The 19,609-nt window shown below is 39.9% G+C and overlaps 1 protein-coding gene across 3 annotated transcripts in view; it reads left to right on the top strand.

The window, feature by feature from the left end:
- Positions 1-12,279, top strand: part of LOC110102516 (pre-mRNA-processing protein 40C) — a 51,192-nt gene extending 38,913 nt beyond the window's left edge. For all 3 annotated transcript variants that reach the window (XM_020830871.2, XM_020830874.2, XM_020830875.2), the window contains one exon: positions 11,690-12,279. In XM_020830871.2, coding sequence (XP_020686530.1) covers positions 11,690-12,001 — 312 coding nt within the window. In that variant the 3' untranslated portion in view covers positions 12,002-12,279. The remainder of the gene's footprint in view (positions 1-11,689) is intronic.
- The last annotated feature ends 7,330 nt before the right edge of the window (positions 12,280-19,609 follow it).

Here is a 19,609-nt window from a genome sequence, read left to right as displayed (position 1 = left end):
TATTTTACCATATGTTTATTTGGTAGCCATCCAATCTACGAAAAAGTCCCAATTGTACTAATCTTTAGGGGAAAAAAAAAAAATGTGGCATGGGTCTGCAAATGTATCCTGTGTGTTGTATGAATAATGAATCATGGAATATATTTCTTCTATTACAACCTGCAGCTGTCAAGTTTCTTCCTTATAGTTGATTGTCTTGTTCGAGTTAAACGGATATTAAATGACATCACAATCTTCAAGATATGCTACTATGTACTTGTACCATTACGTTATCCACCTTTCGTCCTTTAACTGCCCCAAATTGAGAGCAGTATGCAATTTTTATTTTAGTTTTGTTTTAGGACTTTGATGATAGTAAAAAAGTAATATGGAAATTAGTCATTTCAAATAAAGTGAAATGATGTAAGAATAAGTAATTTTAAAACATACGGTATTTCTAATTAAAAAATGGGTAATCATCTCTGTGGGCTCTGAAAATTCGGCCTCGGCCTCCGCCTTCACTGTTGTTGCTTTTTCTTTTGGCGAGGGAGTTTTAACGGAAAAAGTTTTGGGGTAAATTTTGGAAGGCAGATGGATTTGTAGATAAGACACTACCCAGAGATTTCGCTCTCATTTTGTGAGGACTTTATGATCTGAGTTTTAGTTTCCTATAGGCGCAAGCCCCTATAGTTAATTACCCCTCCCGATAACGAGAGAGAACTTTCGATTACAGAAGGATCCTTGTCGGCAGCCATGGGTTGCTTCGTCCAAGGGGACCTTGTAGACCTGGGGTGAATGTTTGTCTAAGGGGACATTTGAATCCACCTTAGCTAACAGAGGGCTTTGTGCCCTATCGATCATATCCTATTGATTTATATCTCAAGGATTTGATGCCAATATGGAGCGTATTGGCTCTGGCCATAACCGGTATTGTGTGGTGCTATTTGGAGGCAAAACCACTTGGTTCAGAGGGCTCAGGGTCATAACCGTTTATCCTGCGGTGCCATTTGGCGGCAAAACCGCCGGTTAGAGGACACGTACCACATCCTTATTGGCAGGAGATTGTTTGGGAATGAATCCTAGTGATATTTTTGACTAGGCATTTGGCTCTTTGTGAGCTGAAGTAAATTTTAATTTGTCCACCTCAACAAACTGTTGCGGAGGGTGGAATGATTTTGCTTTAAGTGCTTGAATGGATTTTTTCAATTTTTAAATATTTGGATTTCTGGATTTTGGATGATCTTTGGAATTTTGGATTTTCAAGCATTTGAGTGGCATTTTGAAATACTTATGATTAACCCCTCTGGTTGAGATTCACATTCAACACGACTATCATCGGGGTGTTTGGGATCATTCATTTGAAAGTATTTGCATTTTGTGGATGAGCCTTGTCAACTCTATTGAGCTGTCAATGGAGGATCGGGTTTCTCGGGCTTCATGCCTTTATTTGTGAATTTTCTTTGTTAAAAGCCTTGAAGGCTTGATATGAATGTATAAAATAAATATTCCGGTCAATTTCATGACCGCATATTTATCCGATGATTCGAACCCTGTCTACTCCTATTTACCTGTTTAGGAGGATCGGGTTTCATAGGCTTCATTCCTTTATTTAGTGAATTATTTTGATTATAGGCCTCGAAGGCCTAATATGAATTTATAAAAACAAATACACCGGTCGCCACAACCGTGTATTTGTTTGAAGGTTCGAACCCTGTCGACTCCTATTGATTCGCATAGAAGGATCGGTTTTGAACTTGAATTCACTTATTGACCCGCGCAGCTTCCCTAGAAGTCACGTGCATACCAATAACACGCTCGCCAGGGCCCATGCGGGTGTTTGGGGATATTTTGTAGTTATTCGTTGAACCTTGTCGACTCCTATTACTAGGAGGATCGGGTTCGAATTTATTGACCCGCGCAGCATCCCTAGACGTCACGTGTGTACCAATAACACGCTCGCCGGGGCCCATTCGGGTTTTATGATTGTTTTTACCCCTTTTAGTGTACCTATGTGTATACAAACTACGGTGCACGTGTAGGGGTACTTTGAAAGTATTTGTAGACGTCTTCTGCCCGCTTGCATAGAAATTGCCAATCTGGTGGTGGTATCAGGATGTCACGAGGCATCCCATTATCTTGATGTTGGCTCCCCTTTTTTTATTCACCAGTGAAGTCTTTCTAGAATTTGAAATCAGTGACTGCTGCTTTGAAAAGGGACTTCTTTTCAGGATCACCAATATAGTAGACTTGTTATTTTTGGTGTCTATTGATACCAGAGCTATTTTCTTCTTAAGGATAGGACCAAGAAGAAACTTTGGAACACTAGGAAGTTTAGTTCTAATTTGTTCAAACATCCCTTTCTTTCTGCCAGGGAGTCCTTTTTCGTACATCGAGTTGCCCTTGTACCCAACACACTTTGCAACCTTTTAGTCACCGTTGTCGTAGGTGACATCTGTACTTGTGCCCATAGTGGTTCGTTGTGCCTACGATATACACACTGTTGTTATCCACAAGTGGCTCATGTTCATTTGCAGTGACCCATTGTATCCACTACGACCTCCCTGAAGTGTTTGTCGAAGAGCCGTTGTCCCCTTCATCATATCCACCTTTCACCAATCTCAGGTGGGTCGATGTATTTGCACTTGTTTGTAGGGGCGGGTCCTCCACTATCAAGTGGTAGTGTTATTGTCTCAATCTTGTAGGGATTGTCGTAGGAGTCTATTACATCCGCATCATGTCCACCTTTGATGTTCACAATTTATTTACGACAATGGGTTAACTATTGATCTCCAATGTCACATTCTTCAATCAACAGGCATTATTGCTTGTGTTGGAGATTCCAATAGTGCATATAGGACATACATGTGCATTTTGCAACCATCTATTGTCCTTGCAAGTGTGGTGCATTTGATCTCGTTGGAGTTCGTATGTGCTTCAAATGCGTTGCGTTGCGTATATTTGCAAGAAGTTTTGTTGCTTGTAGAATTGAATGCATAGGGGCCTTCCACAGTAGATTGTGGGTACTTGCATTTTATGTGTATTATACATCTTCACTTGCAAGAGGGCGATGCATCTGGCTGCCATTGAAGGGTTGTTGACTGCGGGGGTGAACACAATGGCCCTTGTGATATCATTAAGAGCTTGTATTGTTGCTTATGAGTGAACTAACAATTCATTTCTATTTGGGATTTTAATGAATGTCCTTCATTCATTCATTAATCTCCACTGGCATAATCAAATTTAATGATTGATATTAAAATAATTATACATCCATTAAATTTGATTATCAAATTATGGTTCAAATCCAGGTTAATAAGTTCTCTATTGTACACTTGCAAATGCTTTGTTGTTATTCAAATTGTTCAAGCCATTAATGCTCAACTCGAGTCCCGAATACAAGTTCAAGTCAAAACTCCTTGCGCCAAGCTCATTTGAATTCAAGTCAAGGTTCTTTTGAGTTCAAACAGGTCCGAGTACAATCAGATATTCGCCCGAAATTTCGGCAGCCTTCCGGCGTCTCCCCCTTTTAGGAGGAAGTTACGAAAAACTGGGCCTTTCCCACCACGCTAAGAAAAGAGTGTATGGTAGGTGCCCTCTTTCGAGGACACCGCAGCCGTATAAAGTCTTAAGAAAAGCGTGTATGGCTCTTCTACCGGTACCTGTTGCAAGAGAAAAGGCAATTGTTTCCCCGCAGGTACAGAGGAAAGCGTGTATGGTAGGTGTCCTCTTTCGAGGACACCGCAGCCGTATAAAGTCTTAAGAAAAGCGTGTATGGCTCTTCTACCGGTACCTGTTGCAAGAGAAAAGGCAATTGTTTCCCCGCAGGTACAGAGCCGCGTACGGGTACTTAAGAGTTGTCCCGGCCACGCTAAGAAAAGCGTGCACTAGGCATTACCTGCCTCATTGTATGCGTCGCACCGAATTCCCTCCTACCACGCTAAGAAAAGTGTGTATATGTGGTTAGTTGGCTCATCGAACACGTCGAGGACAGAACTTTGGGGGCTGAGGGGTCGCTCGCTTACCTCGTCGTAGGTGTCACGCCGGGTTCCCTTTCCACCATGCTTGTAATTACGCTTAATTAATTGTTATTAATTTATAATTAAAAATAATTAAAAATAATAATAATAATAATAATAATAACTCCTCCCCCTTATCTAGTTAGGCCGATTTACAAGATTAGGCCAAAGAGGTGCGTTGAAAGGGGGAGCTACCTTCACTACAAACGAGCTCCTGTTTTGCTTCTGATCAAACAGGATAGGAAAGTCGTCCCAGAAGCGAAGTCGGACAACAACAAAGGGGCGGAAAGTCTCCTTTACAGCGAGCGGAGCTCCCTCCATTGCTCACGATCAAAATGTCGGAACTTCCGATCGACTGGAAGGGACGACGTCGGAGGAGCGAAGTCGTCCAGCCACCAGGGGACCGGGGAAGCACAGGAAAAGGAGAAAATTAGCTTCACAGCGAGTGACCCACGTTGTCGCTTCCGATCAAAATGTCGGAACCTCCGATCCGACGGGAGGGAAAGTTGTGGAAGGAGCAGTCTTCACAGCCGCGAGCTCACGTTGTTGCCTCCGATCAAAGCCGTAACTTCCGATCCTATAAGAAGGGACTTCGTCGGGGGAGAGTGAGAGAGATAGCAAGAGAGAGCAGAGCAAAACGAGGCCGAAGGCCTCTTTCTCACGACCATTTAACGACGCGAGCGCGTCGTGCGACATGGGAGCGGCATGCGACGTGGGAGGAGGTCGTGCGCGACGTGCAACGTGGGATTGGGCAGAGCAGGTTAATGCCTTTTTTATTTGATTTTTTTTGTTTCACCATGGGAGGTCAACAATCTCTGTAGTACTCTAAGAGAAGTAGTTTATTTTTAAAATTTAAGAAAAACTTTATTGAAAATAATGAACTCCAAAGTTTTTTAATCAAGTGTGAAGATATAACCATAAGGTATGACATCCTAGGTGCATTTTTAGTTACATCTGAATTATGTTCTATTGATATTTAGTTGAGATATACTTTGAATTCAATTATTGGTACAACATGCTGGAGCACTAAGCCAGCACATATTTGTAAATACTTTTGGTTAGCATCGGTAGAAATGTTTGTTAAAACTAATCGTGGCAAGTAATTAGCTCATTTCCTACAAAGTGTGAAATCTATTGAGGGATGTTGGATAGTTTTATATTTGGACTTTTGGGTGAAACTGGCTCGAATTGTCATTTCAAATTACTTTCAAATAAATTATAAATCATGCTTAAGAGTAGTTTGGTTGGGTGAAAATTTTATGTAAGGCATTTTCATTTAAAAATAACTTTTGTGTTTTATTTTAGTTCTTGAATTTGTAACACCCCATTTTGCAAGTCTCAATATAGTCAGCCATGTGTTGAGTAAATAAAAAATTTGATTTGACCGATTTTTAACGCTGATCGATTGGATTTGGAGCATGTTCTAGAAGGAATCAACATCACCAACCCAATTAAAATATGATGGTTAGTTCACCAGTTTAAGCATTTTGTGGTCGAGAGTATGAAAACTTACTAGATAATTCGGAGCTTGCTAACCGTTCATCCCTTCCTCCTGGTGTTCAGATCTTTTTGAAGCATCAATATGGCCTCACTGGATCTGCATGACGTTTTCAACCCCTTCTAAGTTCCATCAATGTGTACGCCTCAAGGCGGATAGGGTCATAACCCTCTAATTAAGAATAAAAATCACACATAAAATTAATGACAATTCATATGCTATAAATTAGAAATAAACAGTTAAAAAAGAAAATTAATTACCTAAACCCTAAAAGAAAACAAAAACAAACCAATCAAAATAAAAGTGAAGTGAAGTCACTTCAAAGATAATAAAAAGTAGCTAAAAATGTGAAAAATATTTTAATTAAAATAAAAAAATCAATATAAGAAAAATTAAAATAAAAAGAAAAGAAAAAATTGGTTAAAAATAGTTAATTTAAGGCTTTCACAGAAATTTAAAAGAAAGTGAATTACAGCTCTTTTTATCTAAATTTGTCTAAATTCTATGCCTAAAATCTTAAACTCTCTTTTATGTAACAAATTTTTTTTTTTAAAAGTAAATATTAATTTTAGATATTCACTCATGCATATGCCTCAAATGATAAAGGCATAAGCTTTGTTCAGGCAAAAAAAATGTTATGTCTAGGGGCTTTTGGGTGGCTTTTGTTGAGGCATACTTAAGGCGGGTACTCTTTTTTTTTTTTTAAATGCGGGTACTTAGAACACCTTTCAAAATCATGTTGCATGTCTGTTGAGGCTAGTTTTGTAAGTTGAGGATAGAGTGATCTAGGGAGACTTAGTGCTAAATATCATTTGTTTTCCTCTCCGATTTAGTGGAGTATTCTTCATCTACATTGTGGTCTTGGCATTTCTTTTGCCTGTCTTCTTTTTTTACTTTAATACGGACATGACTACTATGGTTCACTTTCCACATCTTTAGACCTTGCTTCTTCTCCCAATCATATAAATATTTCGGGCTAGATGCTTGACCATTGTTGTCTCTTTTCTTCTTGAGTACCTCCCCTTCTCCCTTTCAGATCGTATATTCACATTTTTTGTATTCTCATTGAGATATTTTGGTGCTAAAAGCAAACTAAGTTTCTGGAAACCCTATACCACTATGTTGACAATCATAGACACATTTGTAAGTTGACTTCACCGTGACAATCAATGTTGTCATTCCCTTGCATAGATATAGATCATATAGTGGTGCTCTCCATTGTCTAAGCCATTGTTTAATATTACACACAATATGAGGCTCGCCTTAAGGCCCACCTCAATGCAATTTTGGTGAAAAATACTTTGAAGCTTATAGAGAACTTAAGGTGGCGCCTAATGGAGAAAAGTCGACAAGCACATTCTTTTGTCCCTGAAGCACAAACAAATTTGACTTGCTAGTGTCAATTAGGGGTGTCAATATTGGACCCGACTTGAAAACCTGACCCGAACTCAACACAAAAATTTTGGGTTTTGGTTGACCCGAATCCAAAACGGATTGGGCTCGGGTTCAACAAATTGAACCGTTTCAAAATCGGGTTACGTTCGGGTTGACCCGTTGACTCAAAATTGACCTGTTTTTGACCTGAAAACCTGACATTGACCCGTCGACCCGAGATTGGCCCGTTTTTTTACCCGAAAAATAGTTTGACCCATTTCTGGACCCGAACCAGCAGTTTTTTGTTTGCACTAGGTCATTCGGGTCGGGTTGGGTTGACCCGAACCCGAAGCGAGTCTGTTTCGAGTCCGGAAAATCGACCCGGTTCGGGTTGACCCGAATAGTGCCGGGTCAGTTTCGGGTTCAACCCGACCCGTGACCCGTGATCTGAAATTGACACCCCTAGTGTCAATTAGGTAGTCTGTGGACTTTTATTTATCTCCATCGTGTGGCTAATAGGTTCCTTTCGTGAATCTAAGGAAAGATTCTCGCTGCTCAAGAAATTTAGTAAGTAAAGTTCTCCTATCAACTTAAAAAGGGCTTTCTCAAGTCGACCTTTCTTTAGGTTCAATGGCTTGAAGCTGACGTCGCTCGAGTTTTTTTAATGAGACATGCGCCTCAGTTTGATTGAGGCCCGCTTTGAGCTCAGCCTCACTTCACTAACGTGAGCCATATGCTTAAAACTTACCTAAATTTTAAACTAAAGCCCCAAACAAATCACACTATCATACACCCCCGAGCTGCAGCAGCTTCCTCATCGTAGCCATCACCGCCTTGCTTGACCTGCAGTCCGTCACCTTCATCACAGCCGCCATCGTTATAATCGTCGCTAGGGATCACTTGGAAGCCGCATACCACCACGACTTCTTCTAAAAATGCTGTAATATTACTATCATTTTTATGTTGACAACTATCCAAATCGCTAAGAATTTTTCTACTTTATTTTTTTAATTTCTTGCCTACATTGGCGACTAACCAAATCAACATATTTCATAGATTTGTCATTTGTTGGCTAATCACAGCTTGACATGTTGCTTACTTGCCAGCCTTATCCAATTTAGTCAACTAACATGACGAGTCAAGTTACACCAAATTTTTTGGAAGGTCTCTCATGAGAGCGGCTAGGGGTGTAAACGAGTCGAGTATTGCCTAATCTAGCTAAACTTGTTTAGTTCTTACAGAGCTCGAGCTTGACTCATTAAAACATTTATAGGTTTGATCTTTGCTCGATTACTCGAGCTCGTTTGGAAAGCACAAGCTTAACTCGATTGTTGAGCTTGATTTTTTAGTTTAAAATTAATTTTTAATATAGAACTAATTTATAAATCTTAATATATATTATATAATGCTAATTTAAATTTTTTTAAAATATATTTTAATTCAATCGAGTGGCTCAACGAGCCGAGCCAGGCTGAGCTCGTGCTCGTTCAATATATGAGCTCGAATATAGGTTTGAGCTCAAATTTGTGGCTCGATAAGCTTGACTTGCGAGTTTGTTAATGAGCTCTCCAGCCGGCTCGGCTCACTTACTCCATAAGAGTGGCCAACTTGATGAGTCGTAGTCTCAATGTTATTATTTTATTTAAATCACCCCAACCTTTAGGTTAGGCTTGCCTTGGTCCGCAGGATCCCCTAGAAAAAGCCACTGATGCTAATTGAATTGTCACTCGATGAGGGACATGCGGACATCTTTCATCCATTGGATGTAGAGTCAACCTCATGAACTTCATAGCAGTTATGGCGAACGACTAGTTGGGACTACAACTCACTCGTCGACCAAGTTCGTGATGAGCCATCTCCCCTATATGATAATAAGACTCTAAGGCAAAGTCTACATTGATTCAACAAGTTCCACGCTTGCCAGACTATCTACCTTGTTACCCCAATAGGTTTAATGCATGCCGAATGATTTTCTTGATACATTGCAATTTTTGATTTGACATGCCCCCCAAGAATTACCACTAAAGCCGACAATGCTAATTGCTTGGGTTTCTTGACGAGGGGCACTTAAATCTCCTTGTCCTTTAGCTGTGTGGTTCCCTACTCATCCTGGTTGTTATGACATACTTTTTAATGGTGAATAACATGGTTTAAATCGGTGAACTTGAAAATTGAGATGTTTTTTCTTAGCGAGATAAAATGCAAGCTTTGAAGTCAATTGAGGTGTAAGCCTCAAACCCAAAACAAATCCTAAAATTATATATATATATATATATGGCCGTCGGCCACCCCTCACCCTTTCTTCAAGCCGCCGGTCATCCCTTCCCCCCCAAGCCGCCGGTCCCAAGCTCATCTCCTCCACCTAGCCACTGGTCCCAAGCCCCACCTCCTCCACTTAGCCGCCAGCCCAAGCCCCAACCTTCCCTCATCCTCCTCTCCCTCTTACAGCCTCCGACCACTCCCCTCCTTTCCCTCTTAATGATGATTTCAATCATCATTACTACCTACATAAATTAGCCTAAATAATTTGGGAAAGAATTAATTCAATTTGAATTTCAAATTTGAATTTCAAATACTTTCTTAAATTAACTAAAGCTAAATTAGGAAAGTTCCTAGATTCAACTCTAATTTAATTTTAAATTAGATTTGATATCATTATCTTATTCCTAAATTAGGATAATAATTAAGGAAGCTTTTAATTCCCACCTAATCCCCTTCCGCATGCATCCCCCCCCCCCCCCCCCCCCCTTCTCACAAGCCTTCTCTTCTCTCTCTCTTTCTCTAATTCAATTACCCCATTACTTGAATTTCAAATTTCAATTCCCTTTTCCTAATTAAACTAAATCTGAAAATTAATCTTAGATTTTAGTTGCATTTCCATACTCCAAACCCTAAACCCTAACTTCATAAAACAAGCCCTTCCCTCCCTTGGCCGACCCTCTCTCTCCCTCTTGAACTTTCTTCTTTCATGAGTTATCTTCCCAGATTAGAAGAAGATAGCCATCCCTTCCCGACTTTCTTATTAGTGCATGGCCAATCCCGAGTGTAACCATGGATTCGTCTACGACCACCAAAGCTTAGTGGATATTCTTCAATCCCCTTTCTTTGACCTCAATTTGGAAGTTGACGACTCCCTCGAAGAATACGTCAATCACATCCTATTCACCTTGGCACCTTCTATCGTAGAACATCTACCCTCAGGATATTGGCGAATTATCGGACATCCAACCGCGTCTCCCCCTCCAACTAACTTTCCGTGGATCAAGACACTTGGTGTTCTATCACTTTTGATGGCATCGTTAGGATTGCTGAGATTCTCCTTCCGCTAAGACCTTTAAAAGAGCGTGAGTGAGGGAAACTCAAGATAATTTTTCTAACTATCAAGTGGTGGATTTAAAGTTTACAGCATTTAAGTTTATGCTTTATGATTGAAGTAATTTTAAGTTCTTGCTATTCTACAATGTAACCAATTTCCATAACTATATTGATATTTTTAAATTCCTAAAATCCCATCTGGTGAAACATTAGCTTACTGTTACATCAGAGAGTGTGAAAGAAGATTCACGATAAACACTCACTTAAAATCTAAATATGCTAAGAATATGGGGATTCGCAGCATAACTACACGTAGTCACAGATTTCGTCACTTGCAGTCAACCTTTTGCAATAGTCACCACTCTTCTCCCCACTGTGCTTTTTGCTGCCATGCTATTTTAAACTATTGACATATATGAGTTATGGCGATATACAAGTTGGGCAATGCTATGCCTCACTTGCTAGCCAAGTCATCGGGTTGACCGGGTCTATTTTTGTCAGTTGAAACTTGTCTCCGCAAACCATTTTGTTTTGATCATTTTCTGGTTAGACAAACTTACATATAGTGCAGCTGAATCCATTCTGACCAACGACTCTCAGTTAGCTCAGACACAAATGATTATCTTATATATAAATTTCTTCCATAGAGCAAGCACCTTTTGCTTTGACCCATGGGCGACATCTCCAGACCTTTATCTGTTTCCTTGATCTAAAATTATCTCGGCCGAAGGCTCAACCTGCGTAATGTCTACTGCCTTCCTTGCCTCGCAGGCTGCGTGGTGCCATCCTAATATCAGACCATTTTTCACATTAACGGAAGTAAAAATTTATTTCTTGGGCCAATTCATTTGTGCATCTGCAAGATGTAAATGCCATGCAATCAGAGTTATTTACTTTTTAGTGCTTTAATCTGCAAGCACTCCAAATGAAACGAATTAAACAGCCCCAGAGAGTCTCTATTTCACGATGAATTATTTTGTGCGGATGCCGAACGCCGTCCAGAGCCCAATGAAAATGCGCCATGTCACCTCCTACTCGGTAGAGCAGCTCGGTACTCTGCTCGGTACCGAGCTCGGTACTGGATTACATGGCTGCACATGATTTGTTTCTAGATGGTAAGCTGTGTCCGATGTCCGCACTGAATAATCTCTCTTATTTCACTGCCCTTCCGTTTGACAGCTATACTGAGTGGCATGCTTTTGTCAAAGTACATCTCTTTTATTGCATAGATATATGTTGCATTTATAGTTCAAGATTGTGTGATCCAGCATTTTTGTTTGATAAACAAGGTCATCGCTGCCTCATTGCAAGCCTGCAAGTTAAACTTAGGTCTCGTTTGGGATGGCTTTCTTATTGCTTTTTAAAGCAGCTTTCTAAAAAGCTATTTAAAAAAGCAGTAAGAAAGCCATCTCAAACGAAGCCTTAATGTGTGGTCGCAAAGTTTTTTTTGTGCTGCTCACAGTAGCAGGGCATGTTTCACCCTAATCATCTCTCTTTATTTTCCCAGCGATGCGCTCGTGATTACCGAGTTCTATTAGCCGAAATCCTTACAGCAGATTCAGCTGCCCGGAGTTCAGAAAATGAGAAGAACTTTCTCAACTCATGGTCAGAAGCTAAACGGGTTCTAAAGCCTGATCCCAGATACTCGAAGATGCCAAGGAAAGACAGGGAAGCTTTATGGCTAAGATATGTTGAAGATCTGATGAGAAAGCAGAAGTCTGGAGCTGACACAAAAGAAAAGTTTAATTCCGAAGGAAAGAACAGAAGCCCTGCTGATGCTTCGCGGAGATCACCAAGGAGATCTCATGTTCGGAGATAACCTAAAATTTCCAACAAATTTTCATATAGAACTTTAAATGTTCCTCGCAATACCCTATATATCTCTTCATCTCAGAGAACTACTTATTAGCTTCGATGTTTTTTACTTTGTACCATTTTTTTTTAATTATAATCAGGAGCTTAGCTTTTCTTGGTGAATCACTTGATACAAGATCTAATGTTATCCCACAGGTTCGAAGAAGTTTTTGAAGTATTTGTGTTTTGGACACTAAGAGAGAGAAAGATAAGCTTAATAGTTTCATGTAGTGATTTATTTCATTTAATGCTTATTAGTCATTACTTTTATTGTTTGAGAAATGATATCTGAATCATTTTGTCTGCCAATTTCATAAGCGCTTGTGGACCGATTGTCTACTTTCTTCATAAGCAGCTGTGAGATTGAACTCGAAGAAAATCCCAACTTGGAAGATAATGCAGCCTTTGGAAGGTAATAATCAACACAAAAATATCAGTCACCCTGCTCTGGGCTCAATTTTAGGAGAGATTATTATGTGCAGAGATAATTTTTCAGTTTTGTTTCTGTGAATAATAGAGACGCAACAGTGAACAATAAAAGCGTAATAGTGAACAATAAAAATGCAGTGAAGAATAATATATATTTTTTGAAATAAATAATTGTGCAGTGCTTTTTATAATTTTTTTTAATAATTATTAACCCTATGCGCTTTTATTAGACTCACTGCGCTCTTATCCGGAAGCCATTCAGGATACTATTTCCTATTTTCAGACGCTTTTTAACCCTTCGGCTCGGACGGACTTTGATATCAATTTGTTTCTTGCTGGTAACGTGATTCCGACTGATTTTTTACATTCATTAACTATGTCATTCACCGATGCAGAAATTAAAAAGGTTGTTTTTTCTGGAGCATCCAATTCTTCTTCAGGCCCGGATGGCTTCAACTTTGATTTTTATAAATCTACCTGGGTGGTCATTGGACCTACTGTCTGTAATGCTGTGAAATTTTTTCATAGCAATCATTATATGCCCCGAGTGGCTAAGGCTACTGCTGCCATCACCCTTGTTCCCAAGTCCAGTCATGCTGAAGCTATTACAGATTTCCGTCCAATCTCTCTTTGTAACACATGCTATAAAATTATAGCAAAAATCAGAGATAATCAGTCTGGCTTCATCCAAAAAAGGGTTTCTATGGATAATATCCTTCTTGCCAATGACATCCTCTTTCATACTAGAAACTCTTCTAATTCCAACCTGTTTTGTGCTAAACTTGATATTAAAAAAGCTTTTGATAGTGTTTCTAGGGACTTTCTCTTAGCCAGGATGGTACAACAAGGTTTTCCTAGCTTGTTTATTAACTAGATTAAAGCTTGCATAGAGGATATTTGGTTTTCTCTTTGCATTGATGGCGCTCTTGAAGGGTTCTTTCCTTCTTCGGCTGGGCTGAGGTAGGGGTGTCCTCTTAGTCCTTATCTTTTTTGCATTGTGATGGATGCTTTCTCCTGCCTTATTGATCATCCACCCTATAACAATAATTTTGAAGCAATTAACGTAGCGGGTTCCAGGTTATCTCACCTTATGTACGCGGATGATCTCATTATATTTGGAAAAGCTAAAGTTGATAATTGTGAGAATCTTTGTCACTTGCTTAAACTCTTCTTTGATGCCTCCGGTTTACAGGTCAATTATACTAAAAGCTCCATTATTCTACCTCATAACTGTCATGTGGCTGATAGTATTTGTACCATTTTTAACATTCCTTGCTCCTCCCCATTTATTAAATACCTTGGGATTCCCATTTCCTCTTACAAACCAAAACTGGCTAGTTTTTCCAGTTTGATGGAATCGATCACTCATAAGCTCTCTGGATGGAAAGCTAAAGTCCTTTCTTTTGCTGTTAGACTGCAATTCTTAAGGTTTACTATATGGAACACAATTGCTTATTGGATTTGGGGGTCTATATTACCTAAAATCATTGTTAAGAAAATTGATAGACTATGCGCCAAATTTATGTATTTTGGAGACAATACTAGTCGTAAGTTGCATTTAATCTCTTGGAGAAACACCTGTAGGCCGAAGGTTTTTGGTGGTCTTGACCTTCCGTCCTTAACTTCGCTTCAGCTAAATAACTGCTCTTTTATTGAAAGAATTTATAATGACCGTAGTCCCTCCTCCACATGATTTCTATACAAATATGTGTCTCCTTGAAAACCTCTTGGTTCTAAATCTTCTGCTTTCTGAAAAAATGTGAGTGATACTGCTATGAAATCTAAAGAGAACCATCATTTCAAAATCTGCTTTTAATGCTCCTATATCCCTCTACTGGGATCACTGGTGTTATAAAGACCCTTATTAAGCATGTTCCCTATCAATGCTAATATCACTGCCATTTTAAATGAATATGGTTGGGTGTTGCCCATGGCATTACCTGAGTTTGTATCACAAAAACTCAATGCAATTGATGTTAATATGAATTCTCAAGGTTGCTTATTCTGGGGAGATGGTAAGGAAAGCACTCACAGTTCCTATCATAAATTTTTTTACAAGGACTTACCTATAGTCTATGTTGTACCGATACGGATACGGCGACATAGATACGACACGATATGGATACAGGATACGTCAATTCTTAAAAATACAAATACGGGTACGGCGCGGACACGGCATTATAATTTATAATCATACATAAAAATTAAGAAATCAATCAAAGCATAATATTTGAACAAAAAAATGACAACAACATCATTTGTAGCCTTGTAGCTTATAATATAAAAATATAAGTAAGCATTAAATGTCTAGTACAACAAAAGTATAAACATAAATTATCTAGCACATAAAGTTTCAACTATTCAATAGAATGAATGATATAATTATCTTCTTCATTGGTTTGTCTTTGAACTTCTATATCATCTTTAATAAATATCATAGCTTCTAATTCAAGTTCATCAAATGAAAGATTAGTAATTTTTAATATTTTCATATCATCAAGAGACTCAAATTCATCTCAGAAATGAGAGAATCTTGCTCGCAATCGCGGAAGTAAATACGACGCGTCATTTTTCTTCGGATTTCTTTGTTTTTCAACGGACACGCGTATCGAATATGTTTGTCCTTTTGAAATTAAATAGCATTTTAATTAGATAAAGCTTTGGCGTATCCGACACATATCGGTGGAGTATCGAAGGCGTATCCGTGTATCGGTGTATTGGATACGGCACGCCTTCATAAATAGGTGTATCAGTGCAACATAGCCTATAGTTAACTGGTATCAATTCATTTGTCACAAACGTTATGTCCTAAGATACTCTACTTATTGTTGGATGGCGGTTAATGGGGGTAGGAAAACAACTGATATTCTTCGTCCTAAGGGCATCACTATTGATGGAACCTGCTCTCTTTGCAATACTGAAGCTGAACCTATTTCACACCTATTTTTTGAATGTGACTACTCCTTCACTGTTATTTCTATGTTAATGCCTAACCTGGGGGCCCTTCTCCTAAGACTAAATATTCTCCAAGCATTTGAATGCTATGCTTAGAAATCTGCTAGGATGAAGTCTTTTTACTACCTGTTAGTCAATATATCATATTTGGAGGGAAAAGAATGACAGAAAATTTGGCAACACATTTTCTTCTTCTACTACTTTAAGCCAGAAAATTAAAGCCTTGGTTTTATCAAAAGTACTGAAATGGAAACATGGGAATTTTCTAATGGATCTGCTGTAGTTTTGTGTTGGGTGAGTCGACAGATTTTCTTCTGTCCAGGTGCTGGCTGGATTGGTAGTTCGGTGTGGCTTTATCATCATTTTTCTTCTATGATCGGTGCTTGAGGATTCTGTATTTTTTGGAGGGAAATGATGATTGGATTGCTGAATTTGTCTCTTTGGATGGCAGTATTTTGGCAAGTCGGATTCACTGCAACCAGGTTGACAGAATGTAGCAATTCCTGAGCCGATGGTATCTACCCTCTTCCTCTCTTTGGGAGGTTTTTTTGTGCTGTTCATTTTGGTGGTGTAATTTTTCTTTAACACCACTGATTTTATTCTGTTTTTCTTCTCAGCTGCTTTTTGTTGTATTTTGTTTTCTTAGCTTTTCTTTCTCTTTTCATACGTGTAACTTTTTACATCAATGAAAAACGGGCTAAGCCCACATAACTTCCAAAAAAAAAAAAAAAAAATCCTTATAATCCACCCCAAATCTATAAAATCTCTTTGGTTGGGTCCACTAACACCTATGACAAAGTAGACTAGGGGCTATGACAACCCAAAAGGATCTTAATCATGTTCGCCATTTTTGATTACTTCACTAAACATTTAATAAACACTACCGTTCCCAGGTCCTAAAAGTCATGAATGAGAAAAGTAGGGGATTGCGTTAGATAGTCGACGACAACCAGCGTAAAACTTGTCGAATAATCATGACATGAATCATTTAAAAAATTTTGGCAAAAAAGGATACATGTAGCCAACCCCGCATAGTTGGACAAATGCTTGATGTTGTTGTTGTATTAAACATTTAATATAAGATATAAATATTTTTCTTCAAATTCATTCTATTTAATACAATAATATTACAGATTTTGAAAGCTTTTCATAAAAGAACAAGAAAGGAGAAAGAGACGAAGGAGCCAGACAAAAGATGAAATTGATATTGTATTCCAAATCATAAGAAAAGTGTACAGAGAAAGGAATATATATAAAACTAAAGGTAGGCAAAACAGTAAATACATAGAAAGAACTAAAGGGTACAGCTTATAGTGCTAATATCCTCCCTCAAACTAAGCATTCGGAGGCCGAATGGTTAGTTTGCTACGAAGATCGAGGAACCGAGCAATAGAGAACGGCTTCGTTAAAATGTCAGCAATTTGATCTTGAGAGGAGATGTGCTCGAGCGTGATTTGGCCGGATTCAAGTTGCTGACGAATGAAGTGATAGTCGATCTCAATATGCTTTGTTCGTGCGTGAAACACCGGATTTTTGGCGATGGCCATGGCCGATGTGTTGTCGCAATGAATTGTAGTTGGAGTAATCTGCGGTATGGACAACTCAGAGGCGAGGCGGCGAAGCCAGATGACTTCAGATGCTGCAGCGGAGAGAGACCGGTACTCGGCTTCAGTCGAGGATTTGGCAACAGTCACCTGCTTTTTCACCGTCCAGGAGATGAGATTAGGTCCAAGAAATGTACAGAAGCCAGAGACAGATTTCCGATCGGTAGGATCAGACGCCCAGTCGGCATCTAAATATGACCGAAGGTCCAGCGAACCATGCGTGATTGGGAGACCGAACGATAGTGTTCCTTTGAGGTATCGCAGGATCCGTTTGAGGGCTTTGAAATCCTGTTCGGTCGGAGCTTGCATATGCTGACAGACCTGGTTGGTGGCGAAGGCAATGTCAGGTCTAGTGATGGAGAGGTACTGGAGAGAACCTGCCAGCCGTCGGTATAGAGTTGGATCCGAGAAGGGCTGACTGATGTGTTCTGGCTGTTTCTTGATTGGAACGACCGGTGTTGGAGCTGCTTTACAGTCTTTGTAACCTGCATCGTTAAGGATTTTAGTAGCATAGTGTTGTTGTGAAAGAAAGTAGCCAGATTTTGAACGAGTCACCTGAATTCCAAGGAAAAGAGAGATGTTGCCGAGAATCTTTAGTGCAAATTGAGTTTTCATATCATGGAGAAGATTGCGAATTGCAGCCTCATTATTGCCAGTGACTAACAGATCATCTACATAGATAAGCACATAGATATAAATGTTATTTTTATGAAAAAGAAGAAGAGAGGGATCCGATCTACTGAACCCAAAGCCATATTGTTGGAGAAAACTGGTGAGTTTTTGAAACCACTGCCGCGGTGCTTGTTTGAGCCCGTAGAGAGATTTTTGAAGCTTGCAAACGGCGTGAGGTTGAGACGAGTCAACGAAGCCTGGCGGTTGTCGCATGTATATGTCGTCAGGTAAGTCACCATGAAGGAAGGCATTTGATATGTCAAGTTGAAACATGGGCCATTGCCGAATGAGAGAGACCGTGAGCATGAGGCGGATAGTACGCATCTTAGCAACCGGGCTGAAGGTCTCGGTGTAATTTATTCCCTGTTTTTGGTCGTAGCCAAGAGCAACGAGACGAGCTTTATACCGATCAATTTGACCGTTGGGTAGGAGTTTAGTTTTGAACGCCCATTTGCAACCTAAAACAGGTTTGTTAGTCGGGGGAGGAACAAGAGTCCAAGTGGATTGCCTGTGAAGAGCGTCATATTCGGCTTGCATAGCAGTCCGCCAGTGATTGATCTTGAGGGCTTGAACGTACGAAGTAGGAGTGGTAGTGGGAGAAATCTGGGCTAGTAGATTAAGTATTGGTTTGGGTTTAATAATTCCAGCTTTAAGCCGGGTTTGCATAGGATGAGTAGTAACAGTGGCACGGGTGATAGGATGAGATGGGTTAGGAGATTCAGGCAAAGTATGAACATTGTCCGAAAGAGGATTGGTGTTGTGTGTGATAATGTGATCAGCAGAGGAGGTAGTAGTGGGTTGGCTGATGTTGCTGGAAGGTGAGGGAGTAGTGGAAGTGGGAACAAGAAGGAGAGGAGGTGTGTGAGAGGTGTTAACCGTGGAGTCTTGACAGCTCGGGTTGGATTTCTGTTTGAGCGGAAAAGTGAGTTCATGGAAAACAACATGTCGTGAAGTGTATGTGCGACCGGTGGTGATATTATGACAAAGATAACCTTTGTGATGAGCAGAATAGCCAATGAATACGCACGGTGTAGATCTGGGAGCGAATTTATCCCGTGAGTAAGGTTTTAACCACGGATAGCACAGACAGCCAAACGTGCGCAGATGAGTGTAGGAGGGAGGCGTGCCATGTAAAAGCTGAAAGGGGATATGGTTAGCGATGGATTTGGAAGGAAGACGGTTGATTATATGATGAGCTGTGGAGATAGCCGCAGACCAAAATTTAGGTGTTAAGCCAGATTCATCCAGAAGTGCACGAGTAAGGTCCAACAAGTGGCGGTGTTTGCGTTCGGCTATACCATTTTGCTCCGGCGTGTGAGGACAGGATATGTGATGAAGAATTCCATTTTCTTGAAGATAAGAGCGGAAAGCATGACTGGTGAATTCTCCACCGCCATCAGATCGAAGAATTTTGGGAGTTTTATTATATTGAGTTTTGATAAGGTTGCAAAAATTTTTAAACATTTTAAGCGCTTCATTTTTGGTGTAGAGAAAATAGATCCAAGAGTACCGGGTGTAATCGTCGATGAGAATAAGGTAGTATCGCTGACCGTCCAAAGTCGGATGCGGAGCCGGACCCCAGACGTCCGTGTGCACAAGTTCAAAGGGAGTTGAAGTAAGGGAACTGCTTTTATTAAAGGCTAGCTTGTGGCTCTTGGCCTGGTTACAAGAATCACATAAGAAAGAAGAAGATACAGTATGAATTTCAGGAAACAATCTAGACAAAACTTTATGTGTTTCTTTGTTCGGATGCATAAGCGTGAGTGCCAGATGCGGGAGGCAGTGACAGTCGCCGTGAGAGCTGCACACGGGTTAGCCGGAGTAGTGCTGATGTGGTAGAGTCCATCACGAAGATGCCCATGAAGCAGTGGACGATGGTCCCGAGAGTCCTTGATAACAAAGCCGTTAGCATT

Source organism: Dendrobium catenatum, unplaced genomic scaffold, assembly GCF_001605985.2.
Source record: "Dendrobium catenatum unplaced genomic scaffold, ASM160598v2 fragScaff_scaffold_932, whole genome shotgun sequence".
NCBI lineage: Eukaryota > Viridiplantae > Streptophyta > Magnoliopsida > Asparagales > Orchidaceae > Dendrobium > Dendrobium catenatum.
The sequence above is the reverse complement of the archived record's forward strand: the minus strand, read 5'-3'. Positions and strand labels throughout refer to the sequence as shown.